At 36.1% G+C, this 22,657-nt stretch overlaps 3 protein-coding genes across 4 annotated transcripts in view; 1 reads left to right on the top strand and 2 right to left on the bottom strand.

Annotated features, from left to right (window-relative positions):
- Positions 1-56: 56 nt before the first annotated feature.
- Ccz1 (vacuolar fusion protein CCZ1) lies at positions 57-2,901 on the bottom strand. The gene is made up of 11 exons (XM_028313286.1): positions 2,627-2,901; positions 2,454-2,551; positions 2,236-2,326; positions 2,101-2,163; positions 1,817-1,942; positions 1,539-1,711; positions 987-1,261; positions 724-908; positions 485-570; positions 281-408; positions 57-203 (listed from the first exon to the last, which is right to left on the bottom strand). The coding sequence occupies exons 1-11, from the start codon at positions 2,696-2,698 to the stop codon at positions 145-147; spliced, it is 1,356 nt and encodes a 451-aa protein (XP_028169087.1). The 5' UTR covers positions 2,699-2,901; the 3' UTR covers positions 57-144.
- Positions 2,902-3,477: 576 nt separating this feature from the next.
- LOC114359049 (EF-hand domain-containing family member C2) lies at positions 3,478-15,224 on the top strand. Its single transcript, XM_028313291.1, has 16 exons — positions 3,478-3,834; positions 6,620-6,775; positions 7,067-7,217; positions 7,305-7,417; positions 7,496-7,585; positions 7,683-7,759; positions 7,846-8,011; positions 8,104-8,266; positions 8,357-8,537; positions 8,724-8,874; positions 9,048-9,236; positions 13,343-13,488; positions 13,578-13,694; positions 13,780-13,959; positions 14,311-14,452; positions 14,815-15,224. Exons 1-16 carry the CDS (start codon positions 3,778-3,780, stop codon positions 14,920-14,922), a joined length of 2,187 nt encoding a protein of 728 aa, XP_028169092.1. The 5' UTR covers positions 3,478-3,777; the 3' UTR covers positions 14,923-15,224.
- Positions 15,225-15,265: 41 nt separating this feature from the next.
- The window catches only part of mol (dual oxidase maturation factor 1 mol), a 47,817-nt gene continuing 40,425 nt past the window's right edge, over positions 15,266-22,657 (bottom strand). For both annotated transcript variants that reach the window (XM_028313290.1, XM_028313289.1), the window contains exons 4-11: positions 19,212-19,349; positions 18,503-18,728; positions 18,055-18,266; positions 17,800-17,980; positions 17,567-17,722; positions 17,346-17,459; positions 16,454-17,044; positions 15,266-15,638 (exon numbers count right to left, since the gene is read on the bottom strand). In XM_028313290.1, coding sequence (XP_028169091.1) covers positions 16,996-17,044; positions 17,346-17,459; positions 17,567-17,722; positions 17,800-17,980; positions 18,055-18,266; positions 18,503-18,728; positions 19,212-19,349 — 1,076 coding nt within the window. In that variant the 3' untranslated portion in view covers positions 15,266-15,638; positions 16,454-16,995. The remainder of the gene's footprint in view (positions 15,639-16,453; positions 17,045-17,345; positions 17,460-17,566; positions 17,723-17,799; positions 17,981-18,054; positions 18,267-18,502; positions 18,729-19,211; positions 19,350-22,657) is intronic.

Here is a 22,657-nt window from a genome sequence, read left to right as displayed (position 1 = left end):
TATACTATGTAAAATATGATCTATGAGTGTTAAAGATAAATAATAAAAAGTTATGATCACCATATATTCGTTTTATTCAGTTTTGTAAACATTGCCTTAGGCAAATGCCAACTTATTTACATACATTTTTACAATGGTTCTTTTTTACATTGGGTAAAAGAAAATGCCTTTCATTTGTGATTCACATATACGTTTTACTTCATCTGTAAAAAAATATTGTTATTGTAAAAAATTGTTACGATTTCTATAATAGATAAAGACAACAAAATAAAGAAAATACCTGCAATTTCTTTCAAGTTCGCATTCTTTTCTTGTATTATCACATAGAATTCTCTGTCATTTGATGATTTCCCGGTAATCCAATATTCATCAGGAGTTTTGATTATTACCTCGCCATAGTTTCCAAGGCTGAAAAGTATTAAAATTTATATTATAAAGAATATTAATGCCTAATAAGTGACCCTAATTACTAGCGAATCCCTACCTCATCTTGTCTGAATGGATTCCAGCTATTATACTTAATACTTCAGGTTTTATTGTTGTTGATGGAATTAACTTATTTACTGGAGGCTGTAAAACAAAAAGATTATGTTGAAAGATAAAAGTGAAAACAAAACCTATAATAGGCAGGTATTACCACGGTATTACACTATTTGCATCATGCTGGCCATTTGTAACCTTTTTTGCAGTGTACATCCATCTGGTGTTCATTAAGTAACTTACCGATGTTTTAAACGCTAGGTTCAGTCTATTGAAGTAAACAAACTTATGCTCTGTGTTAGCCAGTTGGGCAGTCTGTAGAGCGTGGATCGCACATTGCTCGCTGATTGTGGATGCTATTGTTGACAACTGAGGGCCAATGAATGCGTCTAATGATCGAAAAGCCTCTATTTCTAAAACAGTATTTACTGAAAACAAAAAAGATGAATGTATTCACCCCTTCCAACAGTAGTAAAATGTAATTACAAAACTAAAAAAAAGCCAACCATCAATAGTGAAACAGACTGTGGCACTCAGAGTTCTGTAAATTATCAAATAATATTGTTTAGTTTCTGTTTCATCTTCTTTGAGTAAATGTACTTTGACCAGTTTTTTTAAATCATCTTGTGTGCGAATTCCTTCAGGTGGACTGATGAATCGCCCATGTCTTTGTGCTGCTGCTATTGCTCCACCTTGGATCTCTCTTTCTACTTGTTTTGGTAGTAATGTTTGAACCAAATATTGGTACAAAGTGAGCATATCATTAGATGAGAGTCCATTCCTATAAGGGAAAAGAAACAGCATTAAAAATGAGGACATTAGTTTAAAGGGTTAATAACAAATAGTACTATCAAGTTACCTAAATGTATACCAATATCTTAGAGGAAAGATTGATTTCAAAACTAATGAACCAATTTGGAAGTCTATCACCTAATAATGGTTTTAGGTGATAGAATATTTTCAAAAAAGTAAGAGATCCAGATGAAAACTTTGATAATGTAATTAAATTAATTGGATAAGTCCCACATTAAAAATTATAAACCCAAAAAGATATTTACCATATTAGTTGGTCATTATAAACAAATGATATACATTTGAAGTCAGGGTAATTGACTTCCAACAGATCTATGAAAGACATGACCTTGAAGAAACTGTTTTTATCCAGTGGCAAGTAACTGATCCCTTGAATTACATCAGATATATCATTTGTGAGGTTTCTGGACATGATGTACTGAAATGAAACAAAAACAGATGAAGAATATGTTCATTGATGTTTTGTAATATTAGTTATTTTGATTCTGTATGCACATGATTTATTAATAAACTTTGTACTTACTGGTGTGAAGAATTCATCACATGTTGAGTATATTTCTTCAATAGGAATGTCTTTGAAAGGTCCCATGAACATTCTGAACATTTTGTAAGCAGATACTAGCAAGTCACTCATAACTGATGGGTCCAGCTGTAATGTGAAATGTTTTTGTGACTCATACAAAACTTGTAATTTTAAGTTAAAGATTTGTAAAGAAAGAGAGTGCATATCTTTTCTAACATGAATCTTTATCTTTATAACAACATTCTTGTATTTTAAAATAGTTTTTACAAAAATATTTTTCTTACAAATTCTGCTCGACCCTCTCCAATGGCAGATACTGCTTTTGTAGTGTATGGTATTCTTACAACCTGTTAAAAAAATACCACTTAAAGTAAACACTACTAAACTTATTTGTATAGCTGATACTCAATGTATCTTACCAAAACCATCCAAAATCCTTTCTCAGGTTGGTAAAAGATGTACCTTTTGGTCTGGGTTTGAAGAGCTTCACATGGCTCAGATGAAAATGTGCTGAAAATTCAGAGATATTGGTTAAATAGGTATATTTTTTAAAAACTTATTAATAGTTTAATGAATGTGATCTAAACTGTATCAGAAAAATAACATTTTAAATTAATCAACTTATGTCACTACTTACGACATAAATTTTACAACAGCTTCGCACAAACCCACTTGTATTTTACGAGCATCTGTACTGATTTCATGTGGGTGGAAGAACAATACTCTTTTTACTTCCTGCAATATTTGTAAAGCCTTAATGTTATGGAACTTATAAATTATTTTGGAACATGTATTGAATAAAGGACTTACTTCTCCTTCTTTAGGGCCAAATGAAGAATTAAAGATGAAGAACGAATTAATCTTTGTTTTTACATCAATCATTTTGGAGAAAACAATCAAGTTGTCTAAATTGTGTATGAAAAATAATTGCCTAACTTATTCAAAAACTGTTCTATTTGACCACTCTTTTTAAGCAAACGCTAAAACATGTTAATATGGAATTTATATTATATTTTTGACTCAAGCAAGAAGAGTTAAGAAATTGTAAATAAATACAAATTATTAGTTCACACCACCAGTCACCATACAAAATTTTACTGTAATGCGTAATGCTATTTTAACGTTCGATTGAAATGTCAATTACATTTTAAGATTCTTTATATAATTAGCGACCTAATTAGTTGAACATCTTTAGTTAGATGATCTCATTGAGATTTTTGTAATATCTCTGCCTCATAAGTATGATGGAAATACTTCATATTTTAATGTATTTTTATAAATAAAAATATTTATTGAAACGTTAAAATAAAGAATGTTGCAATTTAGTTTGACGTTTGACATGTTGATTTGACAGATTCAAGTAAGCAAAGGAATCAATGACTAAACAGTTTTTCAAATGATAAAAATAAATTCATAAATGACAATAAATCTATGAAAACTATTAAATACTGTTTTGTTTTTGTTGTAATACTTAAATGAATTTATTACATTTTCAATGTATTTAAAACCCGATTACAACAGGTGGGGCTTGTACTTTAAAATAAGGCACAAAGTTAACTGTGTTGCTTTTAGGGCATGTAGCCAAGATGTCAGATTGCTTGACCGCCAATAAAATAAAAACCTTAAAAAGGAACTATAGGTAGGTAGGTATACATATTTGGAATCCTAGGTTGATTGATCCGTTATTTGGTAGAAGAACCTTGTTGAGTGATTAATTGTATGAGTTTTCTACTCAACAAAAGGTTTTTGTTTTGATTGCGTTAATTTTCCACTGGACCCATAGATCATGGACCACGGTTAAAATCTCGTTGAAGATGACCATAAGCTTAAAATGACGTGTTGTCACGGTAACGACGCTTTGTTTATAAATAAATTTTACCTCGTACCTACACGGCGACACACGTTTCGATTATTCATTTGTACTTATTTATTGTTACGTATATTTAATTTACTTTTAAATCATGGCAATACGAAATCCTAGACTGCCGCTTTTGCCTGGATACGGGTCTAATCCCTTGGTAAGTTTCTAATACCTTACATAAAATACCCGACTGTCTTTAACTTAGTAGACGTACATCATGGACCTATAAAAAAAGTCGGACGGATTCTCATCAACAAAATACTGTGACATTAGGATACACCAGCTTGCCTGTATNAACTATGTGCCTCCAAAGAGTTCAAAAATACATGTTAAAGGTACTTTTATCGGCACATTGGTACGCTGGCCTTTAGGAAATACACGAAAACCTGATCTCAGCCAAGCCCGCTAATCAAATATCAAAGTATCTATGATCAAAAGAGCTAATTTACTAGGGTAAACTATTGCGGCAGTGGCTCTATCGTGTCAAACCCCAACCAACTGCAATCCACCTGATTAGTCTTGGCGAAAGATACTAAAAAAGCCGATTTTTTTAAAAATACCTAATAAATAAAGGTCAAACAAGGTCACGCCGCCGACGCCGCCGCCGCCGAAGTCAAAAAGTCGGCGCGCCGCCGCCGACCAATTTTATATCGGCGCCCACCTCTAATGTATTACCAAGTCATAGATAGATTTAGTGTTTATTCTATTCCATATAACAATTTCACGAAGTCCTGCATTTTTATTTATTTTAAAACATGTTTTTCCTTGACACCGACATATTTGGTCCCAAACTAAGCAAAAGCTAGCGCCGCGTTCTCACTAAACTTCAAAATGTTCAAATGAAAATATGTATATGCCATAATTGATTGACCCACTGGCATGCCCTGGAAATATGGTCACTAAACAATGGAGCGGGCGAGGAATGGGATCGCCGCAAACGCAATATCCCATACAAATATCTCATACAGGTCCCGTAATGAGAATGCCCGTCATACCGCGCTTTACGAGCTGGGAACGGTTGGGAATTCCTATTTTATTAACCCCCTTTCAAACGGGTGATTTTCATGTTTACTAAAACAACAGTGGCTCTTTGACAAATAAGCCGGGAAGATTTCTAAAATTCACTGTTCGCAAAGCACATAATGGCAAACTGCATTCTTTAATATTACAGAGAATAAAACGGACTCTAAATTAAATTGTTACAACGCTAATTATTCATATGGAATGGACACTTAATTTTACAGCCCTTCAAAACAGGTTTTTTTCATGTTTCCAAAATGATACATTACGTCTAGCTTTTATTATGATATTTCAGAGAGTTGTCCCTTTCGCTCCATTCTATATTCGATACTAAGGTGAGTGAGACACAACATAACGTGACCATAGTTATTTGTGACAGAACCAAATTAATGTTTTTACTACTTAAAGAGTTATGACAGAATAAGACACATTATAACCACACAATATACCAACAAAACGCCACACTAACCTACTAATTAACAAAATGATCAATTCATACTGTAATTTCACAATGGACCAAGTGCACGATTTGATTGAGCGTATTATGTCTCTAGGTATTTTTAATTGACATAGAATTTTGTTTTATAATGTTGTTTCAAATATTCATTATTTTGTTATTTACTCAATCAAGTGTTATTGTTTTTTATTTTTTGTATAAGGAGGGCAATGATGTGGGAACGCAGGACGCTAGTCAATACGCTCTGTTCATTCATAAAGTTAATTTATTACTCTGATTAATGTGTACCTACATCATCCCCCTCCTTATACAAAAAATAAAAAACAATAACACTTGATTGAGTAAATAACAAAATAATGAATATTTGAAACAACATTATAAAACAAAATTCTATGTCAATTAAAAATACCTAGAGACATAATACGCTCAATCAAATCGTGCACTTGGTCCATTGTGAAATTACAAGCAATGCGCAAGTTAAAGTAAAAAGTAAAAACATAAGAAAGTTGTATGTGTCTATCATTATACAGGGTGTTTGGCGCATCGTGTGCCAAAATGATTTGGCGGATAGAATGGATCATTTCCTATATTTTCAGCCCCCATAACACGTTCCATGCCAGGCGGCTACTTTTATATTAATTTTTTTAGTAATTTCACCAAAATACCCAAATCGCATCATTTAATTTCGATTAAAAAAAAAACTACTAGACGTAGCCTCAAAGTAATATTTTGTTTTGACGTGCATTGATGTAGGGTTGCATCAAATCTAAATTTACTGGCAAATATCATCTAGTTTTTTTTTAAAAAAATCTATCAGAGATAATAATAATATATTGATGATGCATAAGATTATGATTATAATGTACACAAGATTCGTAATTTGTAACTGCGTGAATCATTTTTGATCAACATTATGTACATACCCTGACACACTGACTTGCAAATAATGTAAGAAAATTTGAACATTGAAAATTTCGCGCCTACCTCAACGCATTCACCTTTCATCCTTTTAAAATGGCACGGAATAATTTTGTCTACATTTCCAAGTAACATCTGCCGATCTATGTTTTTCTTAAAATAAATGGGTAAAATGTTTTGGCTAACATGGCATCCCTAAATTCACTCACACAATAGACAAACGCCAAAATTTTGCGTCACAGTTTTGTTGTAGCGCGAGTTCCGTCCGCCTTTTTTTATAGGTCCATGACGTACATAGTATTCTATTCTATACTTACCCTGAGCACGAATGACTTGTAATCCCTAGATTAATCGTAACAGCGCTGTTTGGTTATTTATTTAAAAAAATATACTTCAACATAACGAGAAAGATATTTATTCGTGCTCAGGGTACTGAGGGTATACTGTTCAAAACGTTTAATAGAACATAGTACATTATTTACTCCAATACAAACCAGTTTTATAGACGCCCTACAAAATATAATTAATCACTTTGTTAATTTTGCAGATTGGCAAGAAAAGTTTTGGCGTACGCCCTGTATTTACATCTATAGATAGGGTGAATATGCTGGTTGACAAGACTGAGGGCGAGAACCGCGTGCCCTCACTCTACTGCCGCAAGCAAGCACCAGACCTGCCTACCTGGATCATGTACGACAAGCATGTGCGTACCTACTAACATTAATATTGTGCTCTACTAATTTCATTTCAAAATTCACAATTAAAAATTTTCCGTCGAACATTACCTACTTAGGGGCTGCCATAAAACGAACGTGTTTTTTTGCCGATTTGTGCTTAAAAACCATAATACCAACAAAATTTGTACGGAACCCACGCTCGGTACTGAGTTCGACGCACTTGGTTGGTTTTTGATATGAAATTATGATTTATTTCATCTAAAAATTGAATATCTGTATACATAATTATTATATTTCACGAATGTTTTTCTATTTAGATTTTGCGCTTTCAAGCATTCTTTCAACAAACGCTGCACGAGATGCGAAGTGGAGCGTCTGTTCTGCGCAAAGTGAACATATTCTTCTTTTTGGAAGATGGCACTATCAAAGTTATGGAACCGCGAACAGAGAACAGCGGATTATCACAAGGTTACTGCTATTAGATTATACATATTAAATATTAATGTAACTCTATGTATAGGTAGAGATGTTGAAAAATATCCAAATGTTATTCAGGTACAATGATTGCCCGACAAAGAATCCGTCTCCCGCACAGCTATGATTTATACTATGATGTACTTGATCTTAACATCGGGCGGGATGTCACATTCTTTGGAAAAGTTTTCAAGGTATGTTTGTTCTTCGTTCAGGTTTCAAAATATACCTGATTGTGAATTTATGCATTGACGCAAATCTATTCTTTACAGATTGTAAATTGTGATAATTTCACGAGAGTATTCCTCAACCGTCTTGGCATCAATGTACCCGATCCTATACCTTGGCCTGATGCATTAGAAGTAAGTATAGTATAATATAGTGATAGTGTAGAAGTAGTTGATAAAGTACTGTTATTTTTTGCATAATTATGAACTAACTCATGATGTAAATTTTCAGAGAGCACCATCCAAAGGTGGTCCACCAAAACACCGGCCTTTTAGACAGTTTTTAGATTTCGACAGACAAGTTTTACGGTATATCGAAAATAAATATTACTATTTTGTATTATTAACAATATAATTATGTTTTATGGACTAACACTGATTTTATCATTTCTCAGTTTCTATGGTTACTGGGACGATCGTGATTCAGAATTTGGAGTAATGCATTACTTAGAAATACACTACTTCCTCGGAGATGACACTATCGAGATAAAAGAGAAAATGCCTCCAAATTCGGGCATGGAAGCTGGTCCAATGTTTTTGAAGAGAATGAGACTCCCACGGGTAAGTAAATAAGTAATAGGTATGACACTATCCTACATTATACATATATCTATTTTGAAATTAACAATCCTAACAAAAATTGTCTCTTACAGAAATTACCTTCCCGCGTGGAGATGACTGGAGGTCCAAAAGTAGCTTCGTATAGTCCAGCAGATTTAAGCATTGGAGCAGTCCTCAATGTGTATGGCCGCAACGTCGTCCTCACTGATTGTGATCCATACACCAAGGAATACTATAGAACTACTTACGGTTTTGGTAAGACTTGCATGAAAATGTTTTCCATAGATACTTCTATTTCCCATGAAAAATATTTATCTATAAAAAACGTTTCTGATGTTTTTTTAGATGCCTTCACTCCATTAAGCATTCCTGATGATGAAAAAGAATGTGTAAGCGCGGGTGTGGCTGATAGGCAGCTACCTCCCTGGAACGGCTATGGGTCTTACGATGATTCCGCCGAAAACTGCAGAACTGTAGAGCCTAAGCCACCTCATAAGGACTTCATCAAGTTTCTTCACAAGGATCGGTATGGCTATTCGTACTCTTCATCATCTTTATTTGAATACGTTCTTTTCGTTCGTTTCAGCCAAATGACGTCCACTGTCGGTTAAAGGCTTTCCCCAAAGATTTCCACAACGACCGGTCCTGCGCCGCCCGCATCTAGGCACGTTCGCCACGCACGTTCTTTTATTGAAGTAAATATATTTTTCAGAGTTGGTTTCGATTCCCATGTTCTTCGTTTTGCCGCTCGTCTAATAAGCGATGAGCCGGTGGACGCAAGACGATATTTCATAATAAAATACTTCCTGTGTGATGATACCATCGGTGTTTTCGAACTGGGTGAAAGGAATTCTGGATTCAAGGCAAGTTCACTTATTTGAGCTAAATTAAAATTTAATAAAGTTCAAGTTTTGAACGAGACTTCACAATGTAACGCTGCGTCGTTGTGGAAAAGTTGTTCAAAATATAATTTAACATTTCTTTACTTTGAAAGTTATCATATGAAAAGTTGAAAGATGTTGAAATAATTACACAGGGTGGTAAATTTTTCCGTCGCGACAAGATGTACTTGCCAGACGTGAACTTCTTCGTGCCGAAAGAGCCTCCAGCATACACAGACCAGGATATGTGGGTGGGCAACGAGCTGGTCATCAACAAGCACCGCTTCAGGCTCATCGCTGCCGACGAGTATGCGTTGCGCTATTTGGAGGTCAATGCGGAACAGGTACATGCTCTACAGGGTGGAAACGATAAGTGATCTCACTCGATTATTTCAAAACTATACAAGATATCGAAAAACTGATAACTGATCCTGAAAGTGCTTCACGAGCTCTTTCAAACGATATCAGTAACGTAGTGGCACCAATGATCGACAAGAACCAATGACCGACACTTTATTTTTTGATTCAATAAAATAAGAGTATAAAATCGATTTCTTAATATGTCAACACTGTACCATAGAAAGCACACTTTTGACTGCCTCCCATTGACATTTAAGCAAAATCCGCCAATTTATTTTGAAAATGGCAGTATAACAACTGATTGCGGCTGGAGTACCGGTGAAAATAACAACATTTCTTAGTAAAATCCTTAAGGAAGTGAGTACATTTTTTGTTAATTACACTACTGTATTGTAACTTATTTGAATTTTATCTTTTTCACGGGTTACTTTAAGAACTATATAAGGTGTCATTTTTTANAATAAACTGGATCTATCCGAAAATTCAATGTTTCCGGCTTCCATACATTTAGTAAAACCACATAATATTAAAAACTATTCAAGATATCCAAAAACTGGTTACTGATCCTGAAAGTGCTGCACGAGCTCTATCCAACGGTACCAATAATAGGTTACAAAATAAACTTGATCTAAGCGAAAATTTAATGTTACCAGCTTCCATACATTTAGTACTGCCACAGTCATGGCACTCATGTCTTGATAATATTATAGTAAGTAAAGCCTAAAACCAATATTTTCTAAATAAGAATGCAATTTGGAGTTCAATTATTATTTAAGTGTTTATTATTGAATCCCACCACTGCAACTCCTGTGTAGCCAGGATCTACGGCTTGACCGCCACAAAAACCCAACCAATGAAGGTCAAGTTTGTCCCGGGGGAAAGTTAAACTGTCATTGGACCCGCAACGAAATTATTCAGAAGAACATAGGAGGAGTTCGAAATTAAGGTTCGACTTCCCTCCATTGCAAAGCGGGTGACAGGTGACAAACAAAGGTTCAAAACCTTTAAGAAAAGATTATGCACCACGGACAATAAATATCAATTAAGGGGGCTTATCTTATGAGCAATTAGCAACTACCTGCCAATAATATTTTTCACAAAATCGCTTAAAAGCACGGAAATTTTTCCTTGTCGCGACAAGATCGGTGTAATAAATTGCGAAAACAGATGTAGGTGTGTTGTATTGAATTAAGCATTAAATTACGTTCATGTTTCCAAAGATCACACTCCCACAAGATAATAATGATGGGCAGACTGCTCATGACTGACATCATTAGTGGAACACTCGCAAAAAGAAGACGGAACTACACTCGACAGCAAATNATACGGTCACGGCTCAAGATTTTTTTGTCCATTTCAGCGTTCTTTTTACTCTTTTGACGTTGCGTTGACAGCTTTTACCTAAATTCGCGCGGAATATTTTTGTGAAATGGCTCTTAAGCGACTAATACGCAACAATATGATACGCGAATAACAAGCGACAGTAGCCCCACGGTTTCGGTCTCAGCCTAGCTGAACCGAGATCCGAGCCACGCTCCGTCGGCCGGAGTGCCTGGGCCCGGCCCTGAGGGGCGAGGGCGAGGGCCTGCTCAAGGCGATAGTGGACGCCAACAAGATGAGCGAGCGGATCGCCGACAGGAGGAAGCTAAGGGAGATGGAACAGGAGGGCGATGTTACTGTGAGTATAGTCTTTGACCGACTTCCAAAAAGAAGGTTTTCAGCTATGCAGTTTCCACACTAAACCCGTCATGTATCTCACCTGATGGAAAGTGATGACTGATGATCAGGCTGAAGGTGGAAACAAGCTCCAACCGGAATCTTCAACCACAAAGGAATTGGATATCTTACCTCTATCTGCTGGAACACAACAATGCTGTTAACATTGCTGTTATGGCGACCGACTTAGGTAAGATAGTGGTAGCTAACCAGGCGGACTTGAACAATTTTATTGCCCTACCACAAACCAAACCGAACAGAATAACTGCCTCACTGGAAATCGAACCCAGACTTCTGGGTCTGAAGCAGGTGGTCTTACCTCTAGACCACAGAGGCTGTTGGTCTGTTGAGTATACCTCGTTTTTAACTCAAACGCAAGTTAGTTATTTAGTTATTCCACCAAACCTACCACTAAGCGTTACGCTTACTCTTTTATAATCATAAAGATAAATACCTAGCGAAATAGAATAACAAAGAAAGCGAACGAGATGTCACTGGCAGCAACACTGTGTGATAAAAAGAGATGCGTGATGCTGTCGCCGTCACGTCAAATAGAACCGTTTTTTGCAACTATTTGACAGTTCGGAGGCACGTATTGGCACACTGAAAATTTTAATTCAGATTTTACGTGAGTGAAATCGTGGATGTATATGAGAAATTTTGCTTCAGAAACGTGGTGACTGGTTCAGTGATTGATTCTACAAAACAGTGAAATAATCCTGAAACTGACACACAAATGAAATCCAGTGTCTTCCAAAATTGGTTTCGTTGCTCTATTCCGAAGGAAATTTAACTTTATCATTAGAATGCGAACAACTGGCTACTGGAATTTGCTCTCTCCCAGTTAACTGTGGTATAAATATTATCCTATATTCCTTGTTACAGTTCTCCCACCCTCTCCCCGAGTCGGATGAAGATGAAGACTACATCGACACCGGCGCAGCCATCTTGAACTTCTATTGTACGCTGGTCGACTTGCTGGGACGCTGTGCGCCAGATGCCGCTGTCATTGCTTTGGTAAGATTTGTTAATAGTATGTTTTATTTATTTAGGAAAACCAGGGTTTTACAGTGTGTAATAATGACATAAGATAGGCAACAAGCAAACCACTTATAGGTTCCCACAGATAAAAATAAATGTTATTTAACAATAAATGGGAATCTCTTAGCCTGCATCTAACCTGCGGGAATGGGAAGTGATGATTAGGTCAAAAGTGACAAAAAAAAATCCTCAACCACAGAGGAACTAGCTATATTCAATAGTTAGGTGGACTTAAAACTAGCTCAACCCTGTCAGTTTGCGTTCTTTTCTCCTGTCAGCACTCACAGATCGCACCAATACAAAGTTGTATAGACACCGAAAATACTACTGTTTAGCCCAAAAGGTTAACTGGCAGATAATACAAGCTTTCTAGCTTAGTGCAGAAACCGCCAGAATAAATTTTACATCTTTTAGAAATAAATACTTTTTACTTTACTTACTTTACATTAAGTTTGCCTTATGTACTAACTATATGGCATGAAAGAATAAATAAATATTGTCATACTTAATGCGGGCTGCGTTCACTTTGATCACTTTGAGTGGATGCGTTCTGCGGTCAAGAACGCATCCAAACGAGTAAACGAGTTTAAAGCGCGTTTAACTATTTTCAANTGCTCAATCGTTACTTTTGGTTTAAAGATGACTAAATGACCTTTAATCTTAATAAGAAGCCCAATATCTCCTTAAAGTGTCGATCATTGGTGCCACTACGCTAATAGGTTACAGAATTAACTGGATCTATCTGAAAATTCAATGTTTTCAGCCTCCATACTAAATGTATGCCACTATGCCAGCCACATAATAATAGAAGTATTTTTTATTTTATTTTAATTAATAAACACTTAAAATTAACTCGTAAATTGCATTCTAATATAAAATTATTAATGGAAAACATTGGTTTTAGGCTTAACTTGCTATAATATTATCAAAACATCACAAACTAGATATCTTGTATAGTTTTTAATATTATGTGGTTTTACTAAATGTATGGAGGCTGGAAACATTGAATTTTCAGATAGATCCCGTTTATTTTGTAACCTATTATTGGTACCGTTGGATAGAGCTCGTGAAGCACTTTTAGGATCAGTAATCAGTATTTGGATATCTTGTATAGTTTAGAAATAATCGAGTGAGATCACTTATCGTTTCCACCCTGTATATCTATTATGTTTCCATTATTAATCGATCTTTGTTTTTGATTTTTCTGCTTTTATCCGGTTCGTGTGGATTATTTTCCCATCTGAATGTTGCCGTGTTTTTTAATTGTGACTGAACAGTCCATATTTTAATCCTAAAATCGGGTAGTCAATTATTACATATTTTTATTGTTTAGTATCCCATGGCAAACATAGCACTTATAATGGACAAAATTCGGCGCGTCCTGGCATCACAAGATAATGGGTACAAAAATTTTGTCGCTAAATACATGGAAGCGGTCTTACCACACAACAAGGAGCTAATGTCTGTAAAATGCTTCAAGTAAGTGTATTAAAATAACATAATAAAAAGTCATTTACCACATAAGTACTTCGAATGATTTTTCACTATGTAAAAAAAAAATTCCACAGACAAGCACTGAAGGAAATCATGTGCGAAAAAATGACAGAACATGAGTTTCTGACTTTGATCCGGTACTTCCGTGGTGATCCTGGAAAAGAGAAAAGTCCTCGCCGAGAAATGATAAGGTAAATAAATCCGTAACATTTTAAGAGAAAAAAAAAATCATGTAATTCTTTTTATTTGCCATATTTATTTGCGATCTTTTTAAAGATCTCTGGTGTTCACGGAGCTGACCCGCGGCCTTTGGGATGACCGCGACCGCCTGCGCGAGGGGCTGATGCACGCGGATGAGACCGGCACCGGCGTGTTGCCGGTGGAAAGACTGCGTCAGCTGTTACGCGCACATCGCCTGCCCATCAATCCTGACTTGATGGACTGTATGCTACAAGTGTGAGTTTGGATTATTTGAACACAAACGTGCCAGGCCACTCACCACTTAGGCTGGGTTATAGTATCTTATTTTAACTTTAACAAACGTCAAAATTCTGTCAAACTCCGTACAAAAAACACCGGTTATCGTTATGGTCACGGTTAAAATAAGGTGGTGCAACTCAGCCTTAAATTATCATACTTATTCAATTGAACCTGGAACCATCTGGTAGGCGTCGCTACGCTATTGCGGTGTTATGGCGTTTATAGCAGAGAGATCCAATAAATGTTCATCTCGAAACAAACGGTGAAAATAAAATGAATAGGAATCGCGCCTTGAATTCATATCTTGATACATTTTCACATTCACAGATTGCACAAAGACGACAAATGCAACGTGCAGTACGAAGATTTGATGTCATTCCTGGACTTCAAGACTCGACCGGTCTTCAACTTGAGCGAAACTGACTACGAGAAGGTGGTCCGACACGCGCCCCCATTAAAGGACACCGAGGTACGTTTAGCAGATGACCATTTAGATATACCTACTCATTATTTCTCAGTTCGTTTCTGCAAAATGACGTCTACTGCTGGACAAAAGCTTCCTTTAAGGATTTCCACAACGACCGGCGCTGCCCGCAACCAGGTACTTCCTGCGACCTTCACCAGATCGTCGGTCCTCCTAGTGGAAGGCTTGCGCACACTTCGTCTGATAGCTGTTGGGACAGAAAAATTTTCGAGTCTGTTCTGTTCTCGAGTGCAATGCAGACTTACTTCTCAGTAAAAGTTATAAATTGCCTTTTTAAAACATCTAATAGATCTTATAAGAGAGCTTCTAAATTTTCAGAGCTTTACTGTTATGATAATATTTTTCAGTGCAAATTATGGGCTGAAGCTGAAACCATGATCCAGGACGGTTTCGTCAATTGGAACGCGTTCCTCTGCCAACTGAATCTGGAGCATCTAGTCAAAGATCAATCTTAGGTAAATGGATTTTTCTTATTAAATAAGCTTCTGGCTTTTATGTTCTTCTATTAAATTAGTGTCGTACTTAAAACAACTGTTTTTATATTACATGTGTCACTAATTTCGCTTCTTTGCGGTGTGTGTTTAATAAAAATATATTGCTGTAATGATTTCGTACCAAATAAAATAAACGTAATGAAAATGAAACAGATACTCAACAGTTCATTTAACGTTAAAAATGTAGTGCGAATATCTAAAATTAAAGGTAATGTTCGTTGATCTCTTATCTCAATATTTTGATAGGTATTGTAATTTAATGACTGTAAAAATACTTATTAGGTTTTTGGAATAAAATGCATTGTATTTTGTAACATCTGTATTATTTTTTCCTCAATCACAATAAATACAAACGACAGCACACATTCCTCGTTGATATTCTCATTTTCACATTAAAATACTAGGTACAATACACATTCACTGTTGCAAACATATTTTCACAACATTGAAAATGACCTGTGATGTTAGGCTTATCTTAATATGACATATAAATATAGCATTGTTGAAATAATTACACGAAAAGGTACAAACGCAATTCTTTAATATCACAATTCGCCGTACGGTCAACCAAATTGTCAAGAAACATTAGAAAATAAATAACTTAACCTAAATTATTATTCTAAATGACTTTTTAGTGTTCGAGTTTGTCATCAGGATTATAACGAATGAATAGTAATGGATAGTGCCAGGGTCTGGACCAAGTGTTGCCCAGAATCAACCCATAGTGCATTTTGTTCCTCAGGTCTATAATAATGTGTAAACCGAAGCGCATTGAAATCTATCCCTGGAGTTAAGAGAAAAAAAGAGTTTTGGTTGGAATTATTTACATACAAAATATCATCGATGTATACGTACTACGCATAAGATTTCGCGATTGTGGCATTAAAATAACACTCGCTATGTTGAACTTAACCATACTGCATCCGTACACGTTACTTTAGTGCGATTTAGACATTCTTTATAAAAGATCTAGCGCTGTTTTAACTGTTTGGTTACTTGACAGAAATTAATTATTTCCAAAATGAAACAAGAAGTTTTAGTTCTCTATCCTTGCAAAAAAACAATTTATTGGCGTATTACAATCGATTATATATTGAAGTTATTGTAAGCTAAAACTTCTTGCTCCATTTTGGAAATAATTAATTTCTGTCAAGTAACCAAACTACTGCAACAGCGCTTGATCGCTTATAAAGAATGTCGAAGTCGTACTAAAGTAAGGTCACGTAAGGTGTACGGATGCAGTATGGTTAAGTTCAGCATAGCGAGTGTTATTTAATTCCACAATCGCGAAATCTTATGCGTAGTACGTATACATCGATGATATTTTGTACGTAAATAATTCAAAACAAAACTCTTTTTTTCTCTTATCTCCAGGGATAGATTTCAGTACGCTTCGGTTTACAAATTAGTATTGGCCTGAGGAACAAAATTCACTATGGTTTCATTCTGGGCAGCACTTGGTCCAACTTCCATACATGGATTGGCACTGTCCTTTAGTGAGTACTTTTCAAACAGTTCAATTAGATTTCAATTTTCTTTTGTTTTAAGTGGCGTGTAAATAAGTATTTCTAGTTTTATGTAAGTAGGAATTATTTAGATGGCACAAAGTATTCACTTGTGTCTTGATTTAGTATTTAATTATTTTACGACGTTATGAAAGTATAGTATAATTAAATACCTATAGTTTTTTTTAATAAACGAGGTAATATAAAATAGTTTTAGACAATAATATATTATGTAATATAACAGAAATTTTAAATTTATGACACTGGACGGATTCGTTACAACGTATTATTATTTAAAATCTAACTAAGATTTACATATTTACAATTTTATACATTTTTAATATTTTAAATTACCTAACTACGCTACAGAAACATTGCCTATTTTCTGTCCTATTTATAATACAAATAAACCAGTCACATTTAAGTGTCCTTCATGGAGATCAGTAGGTTTAAGTTTAAAATCAATCACTTGTGGCACTACGCAGTTCGATAAATTACTAATATAATACTACATGTCGGTCATATTCAATCACCACATATCCTTTACTCTTTCCGCTGCCGGTATTTGCGGACGGAATCTGCAGAATATGTAAATAAATCATTATTTTTAATGACATATTCAAACGAGATAAAAGAGAAGCAAATATCACAGAGTGTGCCAATTACTTGGTTATGCTTTTGTGGAGAGAAAACCTTATAATAAATAGTCAGTGCTAGTGCAGTGTTAATTAACTAGGATATTATTATGTAATTACAGAACATAGGTCATCAATAAGCAAAATAGTTCTATATCATGACGCTTCTTTGGGTGCCTTCTTTGCAAAAGTCTATCAAGAATGTGCTGTAACTTCTTATGGGGTGACCCACGTGTCACATTACCTGTGAGGCGGTATGGCGGGCGACGAGCCTGTAGGGCTGGTCGCTAACGGCGACATCCTGATGGCGGTGCTATGTCCGTTGATACTAGATCCTAGACTTGAAGCTGAATCCGCTCTGAAAAGAAACAAATGGAAAAAAATGCAATATCTTGGATGGTCGTGATCTAACATGGAAAATATCTTAGATTTTACAGAGTTTTCTATTTCTCTTTCTAAACTCACCTGTCTATCTGCCGCCTGAACAAAGGATACCTCCACGGCGAGTTTGGTTTCCTCTGCTCGTGTTGGAATGCCGGGTTGTCTCTACCCCTTTCATTCTCACTAACTACCGACATAGATACGTGACCCTCGGTATCCTTGGTTTTTGACGATAGCCTCCTGAAAGTAAAGAACATTTTCATAAATATGGATTATGTGTAATACTATTAAAATACATTGGAAGCAATGACGATTACCTTAGAATCCTAGACGGTAGTGAACTTTGTGTTTGAGGTCGTGCTCTTTGCCGACTGTCGACGATCAGCACATGTCTGTCATACGGCGTGTCGTAATCTACTTCGAGCACTGTTGAGAATCGGTGAGGCCATGCCAAGTCCAGCGCTGCTATCAGCAGTCCCACCACCACGCAGATGCAACCTGCAACGTCCCAATGCAAGATAAACTAAAAAATGTTGTGAGGATGGCGTATACTTCAGTATAGTAATAGATACCTGCAATGAGGACTAGCCAAAAGCACCAGCCAAGGGAGAAGAACAGCATGGCTCCGTCGAGTCTGACCGTGAGAGGCGCGTGAGGGAGCGACGCCCAGTAGCCGCCTGCGGCCGCGCATAGGGTCACTCCGAGCATCGCCATCGCATACGCACCGTATCGCGGCACCACCACGAGGAGTAGGTTCATCAGTAGCCATAGTGCTAATGCTGTCCTGAAACACCGGACATACTTGATTTATAAATCTTTGGAAAAGAACTAAACATTTCTTATGTTACTGCTAGAAAGGACTCGTGGATAGAACCTTTGAAAGTCATTCCAATTCCATTATTTTACGGTATCAGGGTCAATGGTATTTGGAGGCAGATAAATTTCCACGGGATAATTTCGTATAAAAGTGCACCGGTCAATTGGAGAATGATGATACGTGCATTTGTTCTTTAAATATACCAGAGAAGAGTCGAGGTAGTATATCCTGCAGCTCGATACTTGGCGCCCCACTCGAAGCCCTCGTGTTGCACAGCGAAGTGTTCTGCGACAGACAGCACAGGGTACGGCAGGCCGCGGGTCAGGCCGGCGCGGTACCACTCCTGCATGGCACCAGCTTCTTCCCATCGGAACTGTTCGTTGTAGTCAACTCCAGGATCACCTATCGACGTGTTTCCCCATGATAAGGCTGAAAATTAAAAAATATTTATATGAAAATCCTAGAAAATTATTATTGCCATAGTTTTAATTTCGGAAATAAAGTGACTTTGAAGTACATTACGGATATCATCTAGTATCGACAGAACTCAAGGTTGTGAATTGTGAATTCACACGAGAGTGTGAGTTTGCTTATGATGCTAAATAAACAAATTATGAACTCTATCTGAAAACTAGCATGCTCTCTGGGTTGCCCTTGATATGTAGAGTAAAATCATGGTAAATTGCCTCAATCACAGCTTATAAAAGATCTGAGGTGGAATTGTGTATAGCAATCGTAATCATTTGACAGTTCTTATCGTACGATAAAGTCAGTTAAACAAAGCGTTTGACAGAATAATCGTACGTTATGAACTGTCTTCTTGGGGGAGGCTTTTGTCCAGCATTGGAAAACTTTGTTAATCTTTGCGACTTGCAGTAACTAACTAGCAGGTACTTTAATGTAGTATTTTACCGGTGAGAGTGACATTGACGTGTCCGAGCCCCACGTGGACCGCGAGCCAGCAGTCGAGCCGCTCAGAGGAGAATGCTCGGTAGGCTGCGCGGGCCACGCGCGCCCCCGCCACGTGCCACGACGACCCATGCTCGCACACTAGAAAAAACAATTGAAGAATTACGCATTGTTTAACATCACTAAATAGTATAAAACAAAGGCTTTACGCTGTCTGTCCCTATGTATTTTTTTTTATACACAACGAGGAAGCTCTTGGCCTGTATCTCACCTGTTGGTAAGTGATGATCAGAAGCTCGGTTCCAAGTAAGATGGTGGTAGCTAGCCAGGCGGACTTAGAACAAGCCCTACCACCAACCAAACCAAACAGAAAAATCTGCCCCCACTGGGAATCGAACCCGGGACCTCTGCGTGTGAAGCAGGTGGTCTTACCACTAGACCACAGTGGACCATTTTATTTAAAGCGGTTTTTTTAATAGACAGAGTGATTCAAGAGGAAGGTTTATATGTAAACTTAGCACCCGTGCGAAGTCGAGGCGGATCGCTAGTCTTACATAAAAGATTATGTGTTTTCATATTATTAGCTCATTATTTATTGCAAAATAATCTTTTGTACTTTAATTCTTAAGAGGAATTCTGTTAGGGGAATGTTTTTAACCCGACTGAGGACGTGAAAAGGTAGAATGAATATTTATTAATGCCATTTGGCTCGACAGTGTAAAAGTTGACCTTAACCGTAAAGTGCTGAGGTCAAAATTAGATTTTTAAAAACTTGAACTATCATTGATGCGCTAACTGTGCCTGCTCTACCTCTCTGACAATAGGTGAGATTATGATAGTGACAGCTAATTAATCTCTCCTAGTTTTGAGAATGAACTTAATTAATTGTCACGAATATAAAGCTAGTGTTTGACTTGCAAATATCGCGGTCAATGGCACAACGACCATGTTGATTTCTCCACTTGGGCGGTCACGTGAAGACAATGGCAAATTCAGTTACAGAAAAAAACAACTTTACTGTTTCTGTCTTTATGATCTGCAAAAGGTTTTGAAGATGCAATTGATACTTATTTTCATCAGACACAAAGACTGTCCATAGACTGGCAAGTAGTTAATAACGTAAATCATAGATGGCATTGTTTCATTTTACATCGCGGTATGATTTGTTTGTTAATATTATCTTCAATTATATTTTTTGTTGAATGTATGTGAGACTTCCAAAAGTAGTTAACCTACAAATTCATTTATGAAAACGCGCCTGTTTCTGAAGTTCAGGCGTAAGTGTGATCAATATTTTACAGAATATTCATCATAATTGGGTATTGTAAAATGTCTATTGTTATCTACGACAAAAAGTGTATCGACTGAATATTATACAGTGTGTCCGGGCTTGTAGTGATCAAACTTTAATGGCGTAATCTATGGACAATTTTATCGATGAAAATACTTCAAATTTGGGGCTTGACCCATTTGTCGCAAAATTACGAGGATTTAAGTTTTTAATTTTTAGTTTTCACCTCTTCCTTCAAAAACAAGTGAAAACGTGGGTAACTTAACATTAATAAGCGAATATTTGATATCATGCGATAGTCAATAAAATTATCTATTAGTAGAAGTAGAAAACGGACACAAGTTTCATACATTTTATGGAAGTAAGAATGGATTGAATTAGAAAAAGACATGATTTTTTTCACTTCTTTTTCAGTTATTTTCCAACACAAGAAAAACCAGGTCGTTAAAGTATGTTTTATTTGCATTGTATTATTAGTATTTGAGCTATTCTACAAAACGAATGTAAATTTATTAGTCTACGTCTATTAGTTTCGACATAATTGTTGAACAAAGATACCCCTTCCTAGCGCTGCTAACATGCGAAAATGCACTGCCTGAAAGAATCACACAACCTCTTCCGACGCGCTATGGAACCGGCTGGGAAGGGGTATCTTTGTTCAACAATTACGTCAAAACTAATAGACGTAGACTAATAAATTTACATTCGTTTTGTAGAATAGCTCAAATACTAATAATAAAATGCAAATAAAACATACCTTAACGACCTGGTTTTTATTGTGTTGGAAAATAACTGAAAAATAAGTGAAAAAAATCATGTCTTTTTCTAATTCAATCCATTCTTACTTCCATAAAATGTACGAAACTTGTGTCCGTTTTTTACTTCTACTAATAGATAATTTTATTGACTATCGCATGATATCAAATATTCGCTTATTAATGTTAAGTTACCCACGTTTTCACTTGTTTTTGAAGGAAGAGGTGAAAACTAAAAATTAAAAACTTAAATCCTCGTAATTTTGCGACAAATGGGTCAAGCCCCAAATTTGAAGTATTTTCATCGATAAAATTGTCTATAGATTACGCCATTAAAGTTTGATCACTACAAGCCCGGACACACTGTATAGGCTAAACTTTATTGGGATATCTGTTTGTCGTGAAAGCTATGATCTCGTGGTAGATATACGAAGTATGCATGCAAAGGAATATAATTTAAACGTCACATTGCTTGTAGTACTCAGACGTGTTTGTAGGTGGTAAGTAATATCTGAAATAGTGCATGATTAAGATACAAGTGTGCTAACTCGGTTATTACCGCCGCAGCGGGACCGCAACACGCTTCTAGGCAAAATTAGACAAATTTCACTCGTGTATTTACAACATAAACCCATGTTATATTATTGACTTCTTATTTTACTGCGTCTTGTTACAAGTAATTTACTTAAATAATGAATCTACATGACATGGTTTAAACCGATAGATAGGCAGAAGCAACTACAATATGCTCTACATATTAATTCCGAGTGGTTTTGTCATTTATTTTTAAGTAATTCTGAAACTGAATAGTTCCCGTTGTCAACTGTAACTGTATCCCCGTAAAATAATTCTGCCTTTTACATTTCAGTTCTCCTATTGCTTTTTGTTAACTATAATAACTTCATCAACTATAAATTGCTTGAAGACGTAATTGCTTATTTACTGCTAATAGTTTCAAGCCTATCAGAAATATTAATTAATATAAAATAAACAAATTACTCTACCTATAACTTACTAAATATCTACTCGGTTTCTATCATTAAAATCATAAAACCCACAATTTTATTAGGTACCTGAATGATTTATTAAGACTGTTGGTTTGTCCGAGAAAACATCTCGCAATTAAGTGCCCATTAAGCTTTTCATGTCAAATACGTAATTAGCTCGCTAAATATTCCATATAAACGGCTAATTACAGTCTGTGCAAGGTCGATCGGTCGCCGGCATCGGCACGACTTTTGACTGACAACAGCTTTTAGTCTAAATTACCGCTATAACAGCTCTAACGCCCTATTCCTTTTCGCATTAGCCTTTGCCTGAGGCTCGTCGCTTAAATTAGTATAATTTACGCTTGAGTATCTACAAGGTATAATTACGAGTACTTCGGTGTATTAACAGCGTTT

This window comes from Ostrinia furnacalis, unplaced genomic scaffold (assembly GCF_004193835.3).
Source record: "Ostrinia furnacalis isolate ACB-3 unplaced genomic scaffold, ASM419383v2 OfSCF4221, whole genome shotgun sequence".
Classification (NCBI taxonomy): domain Eukaryota; kingdom Metazoa; phylum Arthropoda; class Insecta; order Lepidoptera; family Crambidae; genus Ostrinia; species Ostrinia furnacalis.
The sequence above is the reverse complement of the archived record's forward strand: the minus strand, read 5'-3'. Positions and strand labels throughout refer to the sequence as shown.